Source organism: Anser brachyrhynchus, assembly GCF_964034855.1.
Source record: "Anser brachyrhynchus genome assembly, chromosome: 1".
Lineage (NCBI taxonomy): Eukaryota > Metazoa > Chordata > Aves > Anseriformes > Anatidae > Anser > Anser brachyrhynchus.
The window spans coordinates 9,276,092-9,295,070 of NC_137694.1; the positions used below are offsets into that span (position 1 = coordinate 9,276,092).

Below are 18,979 nucleotides of genomic sequence, written 5' to 3' on the forward strand. Positions count from 1 at the left end.
ACACATTGGGCATCTAAAGTATTGTCCTCTCCATGCAGAGTCTTTGATAAGCCAATACAAATGGGAAAAATAATAATAAATGGCAAGAAAAATACTGTATTTATGTAATGCAGAGGATGATTTATTTTGGCTAGAGATCAGAAAACTGAAAAGAAGAAAAAAAAGTAGTATGTACAGGGAAAGTGAAGTCACTGATTTCCCTCTCCCCTTCAATATCTTATCTTTGCATCAGTTCACTGGTTTTCAACTGGATATTTGCAAAAGCAACCACATCCGTTATGTATAATCTTTCTTATGAAGTATGTCATTGTGCAACCCCTTCTGAGCTAAGGTGATCCTGGGGGTTTTGGCCGGGGGTCCCTTATCTCTTTTGTCTTTCCTTACTTTGTTGCGTTTCTCCTTGTTCCAGCTGAGTGCCACTGTTTTCTGCTCCTCTGTTTGTTTAGGTCACATGATTGGGTCACATGATTGGGCTACAGTTTTAGGCCTAATTATAATATTTTTATCTTTGTCTAAGACTTGAGAAATGGTAATAAGAGATGACTTTAAAGCTCCAGATAAATATCTTTTGTACCACCACTGCCATTTGTACTTGTTGGAAAGCAATTACAAGTCCTTAGTGTACCTGAGGGTATCCTCCTACTTCTGATTATGCGTTTACCACGCAAGGTTACTTTGTCGATGGTCCTATCTGAAGCATTTACGAGAATAGACTAAATATCATTTCTGAAGACTCCTTGAAATAGGATGGGAAAATTACAGTGACACTGAGCATTCTCAGTAGCAGATTAGTTTGGTTTCATGGGTTTGGTCTCTAGTACCATTTATAATTAGTTAATTAAATTAACTTTAATATTATGAGATTCACTGAAAGAAAACTCCTGTTAAGATAAATAAATAATGGAGTTTATATCCCCAGATATCATAGAAAAATAGCTAGACACCAAAAGATTTTAGTATTTGGAAGCAACTCTTAAGAACTGAGGTCAGTAGTGCATTTCTGTTCCTCAGGCACTTCTATTTGTTTCAGTAGGGGGCCAAATATTTTGGAATTTGAGTTGCATACTAATACTGATTAGAGAACTCCTAAGAAAATAAGCTATACCTTATCCTATTACTTTAGAGCTCTCCCTGAACATTTCCCCCAGTGAGGAGAAAAACAAACAAGAAAAAAAATCCATATAACTTTCAAAATAACATAGCATATTTTAAAGACAAATTAGACACAAGTGAAAATAGATAAAATGACTAAATAAAGAAGTATATGTTCCAATTTATATGTTAAACATCTATAAAGTTGCTCAGAATAACTTCTAGATTTATCGCCTTATTTTGTTTCCTTTTGTTTCTGCATTCCTATGCTAGGAGTTAGGCCTGAGAGAGGGAAAAGCTATACTTTTAGCCTAGCCAGGAGCTAGTACCAATCAGCCTATCTGAACATTCCTCCTCTGTTGAAGGCAAACCTCACTATAATAGAAAATCTCAGCTATGTCCCAGGACAATGCTACTTCAAAGGTCAATACGTCATTCATGTCTAAACTTCAGGGACATACTAAAGATGACATTTGAAACCACAAGCCACAATGTTGCCTTGGGATTTTTATTTTATTTATTTATTTAGCATATAACCAAGATGGATTGCAAAGAGTCATACAATCAGAAATGAAATAGGGACTTAACGAAGAAACTAAGAGAGAAGCTTACAAAGGGAATAAAAAGTAAGGCAGTTAATGCAAAGAAATTTTTTTTCTAAAAAGCCAAAAGAACATTAGTTGCTATCCTGTTCTCAATATATGGTAGCTTGATTCAAGTGGGAAATATAGCTTTTTAGGAATGTCAGCATGAAGATAAACATCACGCTAGTAGGTCAAAGGATTGGGGAAGAGGATATGTTCACCACATTTTCTGGCTTTCTGCCCTACCTATGAAGCTGAGCATAGTTGTACAACAAGTTATATGTGGTTATGATAATCATATTTAGAGACACATTGGCTATTTTGTTATTTAAAAAAGTACATGTGTATCTCTCCAGGAGGAAATGCAGATTTGCTTCTAAGCCAGCTGACACAGCAGGATGGAATTCTGGACTGTCCCTTACTCATTTCCACAGAGATGCTTTTTTCACTACCTTCTATTTTGAGTCAGTGTAGGATGAACTTAATAGTTACCTAATTTGTGCTGATTGCTTTGAAGTACAACTTGGATAAGCTGTATGATTTTTGGACAGGTCTTCATTATTCTTTAACCAATGCACTGTTAAGTGACTTTTTTCCCCACTTTTTTGTTGTTGTTCTTTTAATATTATTTCTTAATTTTACCTGCTTCATAATGTGATGAAAAATAGAGATATGTTTCTTTGGTACTCAGAAGTTAAATATTTCTGTACATTTCTATACACTCTGTCCTACCCTATACAATATATGTTGCATATAAATGTGTCAGTTATCTCAAAAAAAAAAAAAAAGGCATCTGTTTGGAGTTCAATACCATCAAATTTAGGGAAGATTCAAACTGAGACACTAACCTGTCCCAGAAGATGCCCCTGTAATTTGACGTGGGTCTGATGTTGCTCTAAAATTGGATTTACCTGTATCTGTTGATATGAATCTATCTTCTCTGTTCTTCAGTCTGAAACATGCTTGTATAAGGTATTATTTATGCACTATCATCTCTAAGTATAATCTTCCATGGACATAAAAAATACTTACACCTCTCATAATTAAAATCATCTAGAACAGATTTATGAGGCAACTTGTGATTGCTTCTTCTATCCACTTTTAAAAATCACATGCACATCAGATCTTCCCTTGCCATTAGCTTTGTGCCCAGACTCTTGTTAGGATTTGTCTTTTCGATTACCAACTGCAAAAAAGAACTGCCTATTATTAAGTACAATGACCAAGAAACCGAGTCTATTTTAGTAGAAATCTCTGCATCTTGTTCCAATATATATACCAAATAATTTATGAAATTTGTACAAAAAAATAGCATATACAATCAACTCTACCCTCAGTGAAATACTGACGGTCATTGATTTCCTTTTACCCTTCTTGCTATCTAAGTAAGAGTAGACAATTAAGAAATCAAGAAATCTAAGCTTTCATAAAGTTTATCTTCCCTGTTGGAGCAGTATGAAAGGAAGCTGCAAGGAATTAAAAATAAATAAATAAGTAAATAAGAAAAATAGAGGGGAAAAAAAAAAGGAGAGAAAGATTGATTTCTCTTCCCTTAGTGAGTGTTAGCAATTAGGTAAGCTGATTTGCAGTGAGGTCATCTCTCACAATTGGAAGCTAATTTGAAAATGGATTAGCTTAGAAGTAGCAATTTCTGCTCCATGGGCTTTAGCAGAAAGTGATTCAATTTTGTAACAGACCTCATAAACTGGCTGAGATAAATGCCTACCTAATGTGCCATTAGGCACTGGGCATGCTCCAGTGGCAGCATGCACAGCTGTGGTTGCAGGGAGTTTCCCTGATGGGTTTCCTCTGCTTCTTGCTCGCGTTCCACAGGTGTGCTAGTTGATTATTTTGCCTCAGGGAATAAACAGGTTAGGAGAATTGGAATGGGTAAAAATGTTTTCACTTTTCTTCTGATTGAGCTTTTCAGGTGTAAGATGAGTGACAGCAAGAGTGAAGGATCAGGATACCACACCACTACAGAAGAAAAGGGACAAATCTGCTCTGTGAATACAGAAGTCAGTAACAGTACAGTATAGATTAACACAGGAACTCCTGACATTTCCAGTGGCAGAAGGCCCTGAGTCTGATCAAGTTTTTTGGGCTGTGTGTGCTCACAGGAGGAAAAGAATGACCTTTTCCTCTGACCTGTCCCCAGATTTCATCTCTTCCCATGAAAACCTCAACACCATTCCATCACCTTTTCCAAATTGCTTTGCTTCTTGAAATTTAAGATTACAGCCATGTTACCCCATCTATCCTTCTTGGGTCACCATCTGCTAATTGCCACCAATGCAGTGGCAGTGTCAACTTGTGGTCTGGAGGGATTAAGGTGCGTGGTTAACTGTTGTAAGGGACAATAGTTGTTAGGGCAAGACTGAATGACAGAGTTAAAAGTCCTGCTGGGGTGATTTTTTTTTTGTATTTATTTATTTTTAAGTTTTGTATGCTAATGGTGAGAATTCCACAGTCTAAGATCAGGCTAAAATAATAAGCCTGGAACAAGCTGGTTTTCTTACAGGAAGAATTGTTAGGATTTCAGATAATTTTCTGCTCTAAGCTAGGCAAAAAGCTTTGGGCTAATACATTTAGAATTTCATATTACAGGTTCAGTTGAATAAATCAAATATATTTGGATACTTATATACTGTTTTGTTTAAATTTATTTTTACTTCTTATAAGATTTACTTTCATTTTGCTAAAGAAAACTGATTTTTGAAATGAAATTGATCTTCAGCAAAATGAATAAACATTTCATTTTAAAAAGTGAACAATTCCAAAGCTTAAAATGGAAGCATACAGAAGTTATTTCTTTTTTTTTTGACAGGGACTTTTAACAAGCTGATATTACTAAACTATAACGATAAATCATGACCTTCTTCTAATTACCAAGCTGTAATACCAATATAAATTTGAAAACAAAAATTGGGTGAATAATTGAAGAAGATAAAAGACTAGATTTCGATGCCCTACTTCTAGGGTGTGTGCATTTTCCAGTTACATTTTATAGTGGAACAGTCGGTCACAATGCCAATACAAAGTATTGACACTTCTAAAATTTTGGCTGTGTTTACCTAGACATTTCTGGGTGTATGAATGACACAACCTCACATAAAGCAATAAATCACATTCAAACCCTTAGGTGTAGTCATTCATCGCTTTATTATTATTATTTATTTATAAAATTTGAAGGACTCAAAGTCCTTAGGAACACAAAATATTTCTACTGTCAGAAATGAAACACTTAGGAAGCTATCTTATTAAAGCCCTTTTTAAAGACAATCAGACAATATTAAGTATGGCTGGAGTTTGGTCCCACGTGTCTAAGTCTGTTTTAAAAGTGTAGAGTGACTTAGATGTTCATTGGAATTTTACTGGGTATTGTAACAAAAATCTGGACAAGCGAAGTTAATATAGTCTCTGTATAAACCATCAGAGCCATATAAAGGTGAGACTCATGTGCGTTTCCTTCCCTATCCTGCTTTCCTTGGAAAGGAAATGCATCCGCCTGCAGTGGCAGGGAGTCACAATGTACTCTGCTGTATCTTTTATGCAGCCAGCTGAGGAACTGGGAAGTTAGAGTACTGTATATTCTGTTCAGTCTAGATATATGCTTAGAAATAATCTCTTATTCCATCATTAATTCTAGTTCCTAATAGGCCTTCTGCAATAGCAGTTTTATTGAAGCAAACAGTATTTTCACTGAATTTCAGAGCAAATATTTCAGATAAATGTCAACAGTTGTAATTCCATTTTTTTGAATATATTTTTGTCTATTAAGTTAATGCCAGTTTTTAGAAATGGCAGTTCCACCAGACTATTTCTGAAAACACAGTAAAAGTAGTAGTATTATATTAATTTTTCTTGGAATTTGCTTTCAAAACAACAGGAGTGATATACCAACAGAATAGCAATGGACAAAATAAATAAATAAATATAAGGGACAAAAACCCAAAGTAATTTTAACATGAAGTTCCACTAGTTTCTAAGAGAGCTGTATAAAAACAATGACTGCAACTACAAGGTGGTAGAAGTTGGGACAAAGTGTCTTCTGTAGTGGTTTTACCTAGCTGTGCCTTTCTTCAACTTCACAGCAGCAAGCACACTTTGTTTTCAAGTATAAGTATTTTTTCATACATTATGGAAGCATTATAACATTTAGAACTGTAAGATTTTGAAACCAAATTCTGGATTTTATTTCTGAGGTACGTATTGTGTGCCACCTATCTCCAGATCTGGCTTTACAAAGGCTCCTACAAAACCATTAAGAGCTTTTGCCCTTATTAAGATGTCTTTTTCTTAATAATTCAGAACATCACCTAGGAAGTCTGTTACTCAACTATTGTCACACCGAGACAACATTCTGTTTGCCTTTGGCAGCAGGGTGCTGAGTTTGGCAATTGGGTGGGACTGTACCTCTGTTCAGTGCAGGAAGTGGCATTAAACCTAATCTAATCTGCTAGGGTTTGTTATGATTGCACTGCGTGGTCACTTTTAGATTCCAACCAAATATCACTGTGTGTTTAATAAACAAGATGACACTTTGTGATTATTGCATAGTAAATTAGAAGTAAGGTGAATTTTTGTGCCATTTGCTTAAAAGAAAATCTGTGATGTCAGTAACACCAGCTCCCATTTTCTGACCCTACAAAGTGAAAGAGGTTGGTTAGGGGATTAGATGTAGGAAAATTAGTTCTAGATGAAATGTTGGCCAAGTGAAATTCTCACCCCTATTATAACTCCAGTGTTCACATGGGAGTAAGACCAAAGACATTTTTTTTCTAACTTTAAAAACAAATTTTCACATTATTTCTGAACTATTTTCTTCAAAAATCCCACCTGAGGTTCAACTGTTCAGTGTGCCCAATTTGCCTGTTCAAGGAGTGAAAGAACTTTGCTAAAAAGACTTGGAAGCAAATTGACTGTAACCAACTGCCTGTGCTTTTTTTTAGCACAAAGCATATTAGCAGATGAGAAATCCTGTTGTCCTTTGTTTATGAAGTAACACGTGCTCAGGTACTTTACTGACATCTTGCAGAATGAAGCCATCAGCAATGTTTGAGTGGGATCATCCATCTCCCAGGTAAGGCTTTATTACATGCTACAGTCAGGCATTGTGTCCATGGCCTTTCTCATGCCTCCCTCTAGGCAGGGAGGCTTTGGGTTACTTGATCTATAACTAGCCATGACTCACAAAGCCTTTAACTTATCAAGAATGCTGTTAGATGCACTGGAGACAGGTCCACAAGTCAGGATGTAGAATTAAATGCATGTGCTCCCTGATCCCTTTTGCAGAGCAGAAATGAAGGTGCGCACTTTGTGTAAGCTGACTTAGCTCCATTGAGGTATATGGAACTCCCCTGATTTATAACACCAGAATGTGGTCTGTGATGTTTCCATTGCACTTCGGGTCTTGTGGATGTATCAGAGGTAGGAAAAATAAAAAATAATAATTAAAAAAAAAAACAGGATATGGCCAACTCCAGATAGTGCACTAGATGTGGTATATGATGAAGTTTCAAAAAATCTTGAAGGAAATCAAGCCAGCCTGAGTGTCTCCTTCCTCAAAGGTTCTCAAAAAATTATGTCCAACTCATTCTGTAAATCAGGTTCTCACTTTTGACATTTTAACTGTAAAAGAATATCACCATATGTCACAAGGATGGGTCATTCAGTTGATCCCTTTACTCAGCTAAGTAGGAGCTTAAGATATATCATCTGAGATACTATGGGAAGAATAAGAACACATCACGTGCCATTGCTCTGTCTGCTATGCAATACACTCCCACTAGCTAACTGCTAACTTACCTGAAGATATAACTCTGTTTCCTAAAATATTCTATAGTCAAAGACTCAATGTTATTATTCTGGTGTTTTGTTTTTTGTTTGTTTGTTTGTTTTCATTCATTTTACCTAGTTACTTCTAAGAGGGAATATATCATGGGTGATGGCATAAAAATATTTCAGCTTCATAAACACATGGAGAAATTTAAAATGAAATACTATTTCAGATAGCTGGAGAATTACCAAGTTCTTGTTATATATTCTTCTTTCTGTTTGTGAGCATGAATATATATATAAAGAAAAAAAAATCTAAGCATTTGTATGTGTTTTCCTCTGAGCTTCCTTAAAGGCCATTTGAAACTCAGTATGTGTATTACATTATGACCCATAACTTTTTTTCCCTGTATCTAGTTCAACATCCACAAATAAATTTTCAGCTATTTAAACCAACTTGGATGTAAACAGTATGTCCTTATTCATGTCAGTGAAGAAAGTAATGATCCTAACACTGAAAGCCAGGAGAATACTTCACTTGTATTGATAAGTATGACTCAGAGATTCGGATGCTATTGGATCTTAGATACTATAGGGTGAAGAGAAATGCATACTGTGTAGTAAACATCTTTTAAACAGTTACAAGTCTCCTTTGTCTTAGTGGGAGAAGAGATTTCAGAAGGCAAATGACAGAGACATTTTACTCACACCAGCTGCTCAAAATTTTTTTTTTTTTTTTTTTTTTACAATCCCCCAATCCCCTTGGATATTTCCATTACGTGAGGGAAAGCCAAAGCTGTTTGGGCTGTCCATATATTTTTTGTAACCTCCTTTGCATCTAGGGAATCCCCAATTATAGTATGTGTAGTGTCTTGATTGTTTTTACTCTTGTAATATCAGAAAGTTTACTTGGGGATTTGGCTTCTTGTTGTTGAAGTCTCCTTGAAAAAACAGACTCTTTCTTTGTAAATCATGACTCACCATCATTAATTCTCTTCCTGGCAGATAGTATTGCCAGTAGACTAAGTGGGATGAGAAAGCAAGATATTAAATAACCAGCCACTGGATTCATAAGGGATTTCCAGGAATCAAGAACAGTCTTTTCCCAGTAGGCTTAACTATGAATTAGTCAAAAGATTTGCATATTAAGATTTGATATTAAATTGACATCCAGTATATAGCTACTAACCAAATCAGCGTCCGATCATGTATAGAGTAGATAAGTGCACTGCTCCCAGTATTTAGTCTGAGCACAATTAATACAGTCTGATAAGCTTTGAGTTGTTTATACAGTGGTATTGATAAGAATAAACTCTGGAATCCCAATTAACTCTTCTACTAACTTAGAAGAATTTTTTTTTTTTTTAAAAAAAGGTAATCTAATGTCTTTCTGCCCAGATAATATTTTTTCATTCAATCAAATGGACAAAAATTCTGTCTTGCATCCCTGTGCCTGCTGTAGGCTTGTTTAACACAAGTCTATGAGACTGGAGGACAAAGGTGCACATTGTCATTTCTTACTGCCAAAGGAAGAGGTGTGATACCTAGCAAAGACAGAATTCATATCCTACAGTCTAGTGGCTTTGTTCAGAGTAATATGCCAACAAAGTTTAATGTGTAGCCTTTCACATTAATCCCCAGTCAGGTCCTCTGCTGACAAATTGCAAGGCAAAACTTGCAAAGCAAGACAGGTCCATAATGGTTAAGTGCAGACTGCCTTCAGGCTCCCTCTCCTGGACATTTATGCATCCATGAGCTCAGGAACCTGCTGTGTTTTCTGCATACGTACAGCCATAGGTTGTTCAGACCTTTACAGCACATGCTTTCCTTGTGTGCCCTGCATACTACATTGTAATACATGTAATTACACAGGTCCTTTAAAAGGTAAACTTGATATTTTTAATAAGCCCTTTGAATTCAATCCTTCAGGTGATTTTCTAGTTATTGGCTGTTTGTTCATTATTTTGGTCCCTGCTTTAAAAATTATGACTGTTATGCACTTGCATTTCAATTTTTCATTTAATAGTGTGGATTTTTTTTTGCCTTGTTCTATTAAACGCACTTTTGAATATTGCTTTGCTTCCCCCCATGCAGGTGTTATGAGGGTTATTTATATTTTAAAGCCTATAGTATGGTCACTGCAATTTCATATTCTCCTAGCCTTTCAGATGAAAAAATATATATTTTTATTAATCGTGAATGGTTTAAATTTGTCTCTGTAATGCATCTCCCAGGAACTTGAAACACCTGCTGCTTTACCCTTGCCTTAGAAGAATGGGAGGTTATATATTAGTTTGAGGCTTGTGCATTAAAATAAAGCTTTGCTTTATAGAAGTTCCACCTGGGAATGGCTGCTCTACAGTTCTATAAAAACGATGAGAAAATTTGTTTCCAGCCCCAACTACTTTAGAAAATAAAATAAATTAATATGAAAATGTAACTTAAGCAAAGTTGACAAAAAAATAGAGCGCAGTGAGAGAATCACAAATTTTGATCTGCCAACAACATTTTCAGACCTCCTATTTTCCCTGTAGGTGTCCACGTGGCTTTGCTTTTCTTCTGATTATATATAATTTTAAAACAACAACAAATCCATAAACATTGTCAAATGCAGTGAAGAAAGAGTGCTGACCCCACTGTGTGAAGTAGCACTTGATGCTGTGTGCCTTTGTAGAGTCTCAGTTTGACTATAAAGATGAGTTCATTTGGTTTTAATTTGAGGAAGTTTTATATTTCAATAATGTCAAAATGAAATTCCCTTTGTTCAGATTAGTAAATTGTGGCAGTTGAGTTTTACATAGATCTTCTGACAGTTAACCATGACAGTTATTGTTTTCATTTTTTTCTTTTTATTTAAAGGAGTATAGGTAACTTTGTTAAGAAAAATGCAAACAAAAAGTAAAGAAAATGGAGAAAATGTATAGCACAATAAATCAGCACTGTGTAATTTTCTCTAGCTTGTGTACAATGGAAGAATCAAATTTAAGGTCATATGCAGGGCTGTAGGCAGCTAGTTGCACGAGACGAGGTGACAGATTTAGTCTTAGAAAACTTTGGCCTCCTGGTATTGTGGCTGCTGTTGCTATTTGGCTAAGCTGTGGTGTTGGCAGTGAGAACAGATTTATGCACATAAAGCTGCCATTCTATTAGGGCTTTTATAACACAAAATGCACTTCTCAAGTTGTACCTTGGTCTGAAAGACCTGAAAGAAAGAAGCAATTGAGTACCAAGAGAATGGTACCAGATGCTGGCCTTTTGACACCAACCAGTGGGCCACGGCTGAGCACTTCCTCAGCATACTGTGCTTTCAGCCACCTCAGCTACCTTAAGAAACCCTCATAAAAAAACACTAGCAAAACCAATAAGTTTCATGAGCTTCATGTGAAAATTAAATAAATAAACAAACAAAGAAGTAAACGAATTAAAAATGCATGCTGCCGTTTTTGATTTCCAAGCTAGATGTAGGTTTATGAAGGGCTATTTCTTACCTTTCTAATGCCAGTAAAGTCAATAATTGTACTTCAGTAATTATATGTGGTGGTACAGTGGGGAGAATGTAGAGGGACTGTGCTAACCAGAATATTGTCTACATGAAGAACTTGGGAAGGTATTCATGAGATCTGCCTGCACATCCCTGCATACACTGCTCTTTGTGCATCCAGAAACAAATACATTAAGCTTCTTGTTTTCAGTTCTCACTCTGTAAAATGGGGATGACAAGTTTTAACTTCTACCCTTTTATCTCTACTTTCTGTTGGGATTTAAGGGTCTTTGGGGCTGAGTGTGTTTTTTATATCTTGAAATTCCACAAGGGCAAGGTGAAAAGTGTGCTCGTAAACACAGACAGATACATTAAGAATTGACTCCTGTAGTTTCAATTAACTCCTTTACACTTGTACAGTACCTTTTAGCCAAAAATCTCCAAGCAGTTTACAAACAATTCATGATGCTACGTTCAGCCTCACCTTATGAGTTCTTTAAAGATTATTGCAGTTTTGTAGATAGAAAGAAATGGGGACAGAGAAAGTCTATGATGTCTATGATAGAAAGATTAGCAGGCCATGGATTTTTAAGAGGGCCTGTCCTCTGTCTTAACAAATAGTCCATCCCTCTTCACTTGCCCTGTGCCAAAATATTTGCAAAGTAATTGTATGGGGAGAGAGTAGGGACTTGTCAAACCGTAAGTGCTGCTCCCTCTCTAATGAAAGCCACAGGCACATATTGCTAAGTTATTACAACACCAAAATGTGAATAATAAGAGTGATGAAATATATGGAAATCAGTTTAAATGGTAGAAACTAAGCACACCCTTCTGTGGTTTGGATTCAGAGAAAGAGGTAGTCTTTGTTAATGTCGTAAAGTTGCCTCTTGCTGAGCCATGACAACTTTAGCTTTAAACTTAGCAAAGTAGAATGAAATGGAAATGGGCAGCTCTAGGGCAGAAAGAGTGATGGTTGGGACATCCATTTTATCTCTGACATACAAATGCTCGCCACTACCTGCTCATCAGGTGACAGACACGCAATATTGTGTTGACTCCTACCTAGTAATATTTGTAATACTTTCTTTTCCACAGAACTTTCTTTTCAGATATGAGATTATATTGCTATAACTCTTTGTTACATTGTAGATTTTTCATTATGTTCTATACATCTATATCTTTGTTATACATTCTTCATTGAATTACATAACATTTCTTTGGGGAAAGAAATGATGTCATGCTGAAAGCTGAAATCTTGAGACCTGGGTTAAGTTCCCACTTCTGCCATAGGCATCCTATGTCACTTAATTAAACCCTTTCATGTTTTGTTCTTTTTTGCTTTGCATATTACATAATCCTTTAGAAAATGCTAGTTTTTTCAGCTAATCCAAGCTGAAAAATATTTCTTTCTGCTGTCCCAGGACAACTCTAAGTGTGTATGTCAATCTATACATTCAAGCAATTATTATAAATAAATGAGCACATGTGTGTGTATGTCTGTACAAAAGTATATACCCATAAATATGGACCACTTTTTCCGTTAAGAAAATTTAGTCATTTCCAAGGTAGAAGTATTATAAGTGGTGTTTCTCAAGGACCTCTTGGATCAGAAAGTGAAGAACCAGAAAGTGAAGAATAGCTTCTCCAGTTGGAAACTCTCGGAGAATTCAAGCAAGCATAATATAATTACGTAAACTGGAATTAAGCCAGGACACTGGGGTTAACACCCCTGCTCAAGTGAAGGGAGCCAGGGGACCGTTCACAGCTATAAAAGTGGTCAAGAGCTGTGGTTTTAGGTTACATCCAAAATACAGGTAATTCAAGGACATTGCTAAATGCATTGCATTGAGTTCAAACTTCACTTAGAAATGCCTAACATATTTTTAATATTTATTAATATTTAAAGCAAGTTTTTTCACTTGTTGCTATTTGTGATACAGAGAGGTGAAGAAGTTAGTCAGAAGGAAAAAATATATTCAGTTAAAAACAGAGTTCAGTTCTGATCTGAGTGAAACCACACGAACATGTGTCCCTGTTATTGAAAGAAGCATCAGACTTGTTTTCAATTTTATTGTGCACATTTAGGTGCCTAACAAATAAAATGTGAGTCCTTTTATAGGAACTTGATGTTCCTATAAAGGAACCTTCCTATAAGACAGATTCCTACAGGATGAATATGCTTTGGTTTTGTTTTCTGTGACTTCATTTGAAAGAACATGTTGCTATACTAAAAGGGAAGTGGCTGTACTGTAAAACTTTTAAACACTTTAAAGGCTTTTATATTATTATTATTGTTGTTTTGTTGTTTGTTTTCAAGTGTAAAGATGAAATCAGTTTTGCTGTTGAGAACCTTCATTGACTTTCTTGTTTTTGCCCAGCTGAACAAGGACTATTTGTAGTTCAGAAGGTTTAGGCCCCAAATGAAGTATACAAGTTGACTTGACTTGCTAGACATCCTTAGATCACACTTAATGTAACTTGCACTAAATTAATTTAAAGCAATATTAGGCTCTTTCAGAGAGTATAGGACTGCTTGTGCACAGTGTGAATCTTAGGAAAACATTAGTGAAAGCTGCTTGTCTTCTCCTGATGTGAACCATTCTGTCTTTCCCTTCTTTCCCAATCAGACACAGGCAGCAGTCTGGCATGCGTATTCTAAGCTGCAGCAGGCTGTGTACAGCTGGGCTCAGCAGGCACACAGGTGTTTCTGCCTGTACTTTCTGTATTGTTAATGCTGGCATTTTTTTTAGGGGCAGATAGGATCTTTGGCAATTCCACTCGGATGTTTTGCAGATACAGGGTGAGTGGAGCCCACCCAGCAAGAACAAGTGAAATCATCCCTGTTCATCATTGATTTCCTGGTCATTCTCAGCCTTTGAGGAAGAAGTCAAAGGGACAGGTGAATCATTTAGGAAGTGTTTCTATATTAGCAAGCTTATTTTACTGCTTTATAGCTTAGCTTGAAAGGTTTGGACATGGGATCTGGTGTTCAGCAACATTCCACCTTTCTCCCAGCTCTACTGTCAGCTTTCTGAGGCATACGGAGGTCAAGCAACTGTCTGCAAGGTCATCCAGTGAGTCAGTGCCTCAATTCAAACTCACTCCCAGCATCTGCTTGACTCTTGATTTTTAGCTAGCCACGAGACTCACACAAAATTAATTGGTGAGGAATTGAACACTGGTTGGATTAAGTAGGTCCTTTTATGTTTGTGACAATAGCATGTCAGTGTTTTCATGACGAATAGAGAAAATCTGGTCCACCACATCAATCCTTACAGAAGAATTCAGTCCTTATAGGATGAACAAGCTTTAGAAACTCAAACAACCCCATACACACAAACAAACGAGAGACAGTCTTGGGGCCATTCACTGTTTCAGTCAAAGACAAGTTTTCTTTGCTAATAGCTCTTGTGCTTCTAAGGCATTTTCTTCTGTGACCAAGGTCAACATAACATGGCAGAAATCACTCTGTGGTAGGGAAGTGCACTATTAGTTCTGTTTTGTGTCTTCCTTTCTACTTTCTAAAACTAGCTTTTTAACTTTTTTCATTTTTAAAACATAAAGGTTCCACTGAATATATAGCTAAAGTCCCTGTTAAAGCCCTGAAAATGTGAATGAATGTTCAGAGTTTGAGAACATGATGGCTCTTAAAAAAAATAAATATAGTCTTTGGTGAACAGAAGATACCTTGATTTTATGTTTTACAAATTCCTTTAAGACAATAAAGGTGATTCTGAGAATTTTTTTTCAGCTATTCCACCAACAAGCTGATATCATCCAGAACAAATTGCTAAAGAGAAGGAGCTAAAGGTGAAAGACTGTTTTATCAATGGAGTTTCTTGAAGTCTGCCTTTCAGGCCACTAGTCACTTGAAGAAACCAGGACCACACCCCTCCAATCTTATCAAAAGAGCGCATATGGTTGTTAGGTATTTACTTTTTCGTTTAATAAATACCTTCAAATTCCTAGTGTCATAGTTGGATAGAGCAGGAAAGAGTGTTGAGGGATGGGAGCTCAGAAGAAGATGGAGTGCTTTGAAGTCACAGGATGTTTTTAGATCAGCTAACAGTCATAAACATTGTGCAGGTTCATCATATTTTGTCAGGGAGATGAGAGTTAAAACTGAGAATATTTGTTTCTTTTGTAGAAGGGGAAGGTAATCTTCCTTTTCATCTGTTACTGTCAGATATCACCTTTTCCTTCCACCTTTGCTGGAGTCAGAAAACTGAGCTCTTTCCAAGATTAATCCCAGGGTGCAAAATGAAACCCCCTTAAATGTGAACCCAGAGGATCCCTACTGCTTTCCATTCCAAGTAGAAATACCTTTTCTGCCTACCTTCCTTCATACATTTTGAACACTATGGACATTTAAAATGCTGTCAAATCAAAACACCACACGAAACAGATAGATCTGAAGAGCGGGTAAGGGAGTAGAAGTGACACGACAGGTGTCAGTCATACTGCCTAATGCTACTTTGAGACACTAGGTCACTGTAATGATAAGGGTGTCAAGAGCAGACTATAGCAGTTTCTTGGCCTTTGTAGATTGCTTTCACCAATACATCATTTTGATCATCTCTTTACAATATTTCTTTTCTGTTTCACTTCTCATTGGAACCAGACCCTAAAATTCTTTATCATCCCCCTGTCTTCTGAGGAGATTAATTTTATGACTAAGTTTTGAAAAGTTAGAAACACCTGACCTTTCATATTTTTACACAATTCTTTTTTCCTCTTTAGAGAAGTATTTTTAAACAGTTTCTCATGGAACACTTTACTAGCTGTTTTAAAATGCTTGGGAATGACATAGTCTGCTTACAACTAAGTGGCAGCACTTGTCCTGGAAATGAAATTCACATTGCTAAAGTGTTTATGGAATATGTGGAATGAGAGCATATAAATCACGGTCTCTCTCTACATACAGTTCAAAAACGGTAATTTCAAGCATTGCAAGCATTACAATAAGTTGTGCTGAAAAATAATTCACCATTTCATGAGGGAAGGTGGGATGGCACTGGCAAAGCTTTTACCATGTGTAACAAAAAGGTTTAGATTTATGTGCACCTAAATAAAGAATACACTTGATTAAAATTCACTTGTGGTCATCTTTTAAAAACTTCAAAGATATCAGTTAAAACAGCACTGAGACATTGGTGGTCCATAGGTCACACACTCGTGACTAACTCTTCTTTAAATAAAATAGTAAAAGAAAGGGGAAATGCAACACCATATTTGCAGTAATAAAAATAACAAGATCTCCACAAAAATTGACCCAGAATAGGACACTTTTCTCTGTTCCTACTTTGGCAAAATTGTCAATTAGATCTGACCATCTAATAAATTTGCTTTTATAGTGGAATACGCAAGCAGTCAGATGAGTATATTATGATGTCTGTTCTAATGAGTACAAAAGTGAATTACAGAGATTTTTTCCATTTCCAAAAATAGTATAGAAAGGCTGTTTTGTTAATGCAGACTTAACCAGATGAAAAGAAATTTCAACTTTGACTAACTCAAAACCCAGTGGGTAGAAAATTATTTGTCATTAGTTTCATATTTAAGACTCTAAAAGAATAAACACCTTTGTTGACATAATATATCACATTGTAGTATTGCTTTAAATAGCATAATTAATTTATACTTTCTAAGTAGAAGTTTTTATGTTCTGGTTTTTGGATTGCCCTTATCTTCCTTTTTTTTTTTTTTTTTTTTAAATGAACTGCAAGGTAAAGTCAAGAATACCTGAAGTCATTTTCCATATGCTGTTCCCAATTGCTGTTAGATAACAACAGGAGAGTATTTGGCTTCTCACAGTACAGTACATAAATCTTATGCAATTGCTGTTTCAATTTTTCTCTTTCCTTTGAACTCTTGAATGGAAGGAAAGAATTTCTTAAAGAGTTCAGTAGGAATGTCCCATTACAAAACATCAATCATCAAATGCCCATTGTACATTGAAAGTGAGGTGATTGTAATAAAATTGACATAACTAAGCAAGCAGCATCTGACCTTTAGGAAACAGTGCTTATGATCAGAAGACCTAGTCTTCCAAACCTTAAGGAGTTAAGAGTTATCATCTCCCCCAAAAAATACCTCAGTAAATGAAGTGCTACATATGAATGCATGTGATAAAAGAGGTGGAATAAATTCTTCCCTGACCCTTAGTTGGGGAGTGTTGACAGAACAGAGGTAGAGAGTGACTTTTGAAAGGAAGGGAAATAAGGAATGTATCTTTCGGTCTAGATGGGAGCAGCTGCTCCCCTTATCTTGCATCAGTGTTAAAATAGTTGCTCTTCCTGCCATGTCAGCCAAGTCACAACACAGCATGCAATGCTGCCTTCAGTTGTTGCAAAGAAAAGGCACAACGGGTACCGTCAAAATGTTGTATCCACAATGTGAACATAAATCTTCCCTGTGCTTTGTCAACCTGTTTGCTTTTGTCTATGCTCTGTTTTCCATGTAACGTGCTGTCACTACCATATTATTCTTTCTGAGCTTGCCAGGCCTTCAAGTATTTCCAGGGCTGGTTAGAGGAGGAAGAGCTACTGTAAGTTCTGACTCAGCATCAGACTGTTGAGTAAATGTGTTTGCACTGTTTACTTTTTTTTTTCTTCTTTCTTTTTTTCTTTAGTTGCTCCCTTCTGCTTCTCTGTTTTATTTAAGATGAGTCAACACAACTGTTGTGACTGATCAGTGCAAACCAAAACATTCAGTATTTTAAACCTGAGTGGAAGGCCTCAAATCATCCACTGAAGGTATTACTCTTCCCATTCAGATTCCACATACTTTTACAAAAAAAGGTGTGATCATAAAGTGGGATGTAATAGACTTCTGCATGCATACTTTGCACGAACATCAATGCTACAGGGTTATACCAGTCCATTCCTATATGGAATTCATAATATTGACCAACAGAAAATTGAATATTGACAAACAAAAAATACTGGAATTTTAAATGTAGAATTTCCAAAGTTCCTTGAAAAACTTCTCTCTTCCCATTAAAGAGTCTTTACGTAACTAAACCCTTGGTTGAAGGTGTATGCTTTCTAATAGATAGTGCATTACAACAGTATACAATTGAGTTGAGCAGCATATGGGCTACCCACAAAAAGATATTTTTTTTTAAAGAATTCTAGCAGAGCCTTATGGAAAAAAAAAAAAGAAAAAAGAAAAAAAACTAGCCTGTTTTTGATGTGTTTGACATTTATTACTTCCTTCAGTTTGTTGTTGTTGTTTTCGTTTTTTTGTTTGTTTGGTTTTTTTTGTTAGAAACATTTTGGTGATTTAGAATGCCGACTACTGGCTTCTGGGGCTTAATGGTGAACTTAGGAAAAGGAAGAAAAAAGGTAGATTGCCTTCTTTGTGTCTTTATCTCCATATCTCTGTCTCTGTGCTTACATGGTCCCCATTCCCAGGGTACTACAATATCTGACAATTTACATAACAGATTCAGAGAGCAATTTGAGGCAGACAGTTACTATGGTCTCCGTTTTGCAAACAGGAAACCGATGCACTGAGGAACTAAGCTTCATGGAAGGTCATCCAAGTAAACCACCAACACAGCAGTGCGTCATGTTCTTCTTCCCTGGTCTATCAGTGAAGTCCTACTTGTGAAAAGACATGAGGATGTACTTATCTAGTCCTCTCCTTTTCTTTTTCTGGCAGCACGCTTTTTTTTTTTTTTTCTATTATTCTCCTGAGCAGAAGATTTTAGAAAGGATCCTTTACTTGTCCTGGCTTGCTAATATTTCTCTTCAGGGGCAAATTTCTAGGATTCAAAATTAAGTACGTTTATATCCCACAAACAAATTTATAAATAAAACAAAAAGAGGTGCTAACCATATGCCATCTCCCAGTTTTTGATTTCAAGGAATATAGTTCCAAGTGTTCTTTGAACCTGAGAGCAAACCTGCATTTTGTACTCTACAGATGTTACAGCAAAGTATAACCCATCATTGCTTCTCTAGAGTACAGTGTACTGTGACTTTAATTCAGCAAAGTGCAGCATGTCAAATGTCAGGTTGTTATGACAGCAATAAACTTG

At 36.1% G+C, this 18,979-nt stretch overlaps 1 protein-coding gene across 3 annotated transcripts in view; it reads left to right on the top strand.

Moving 5' to 3' along the window:
* The window catches only part of LOC308176312 (uncharacterized protein), a 145,801-nt gene that overhangs the window by 95,100 nt on the left and 31,722 nt on the right, over window positions 1–18,979 (top strand). The window contains exons 4-5 of one of the 3 annotated variants that reach the window (XR_013938220.1): window positions 6,629–6,759; window positions 6,972–8,816. Coding sequence is in view for 1 of the 3 variants with exons in the window: in XM_080551882.1 (XP_080408008.1) it covers window positions 13,686–13,735; window positions 14,687–14,729 (93 nt within the window). In the remaining 2 variants the exon portion in view is untranslated. Of the gene's footprint in view, window positions 1–6,628; window positions 6,760–6,971; window positions 8,817–13,685; window positions 13,736–14,686; window positions 18,015–18,979 lie in introns of those variants that run through there. The other 2 variants (XM_080551882.1, XR_013938219.1) reach the window with 2 other exon arrangements.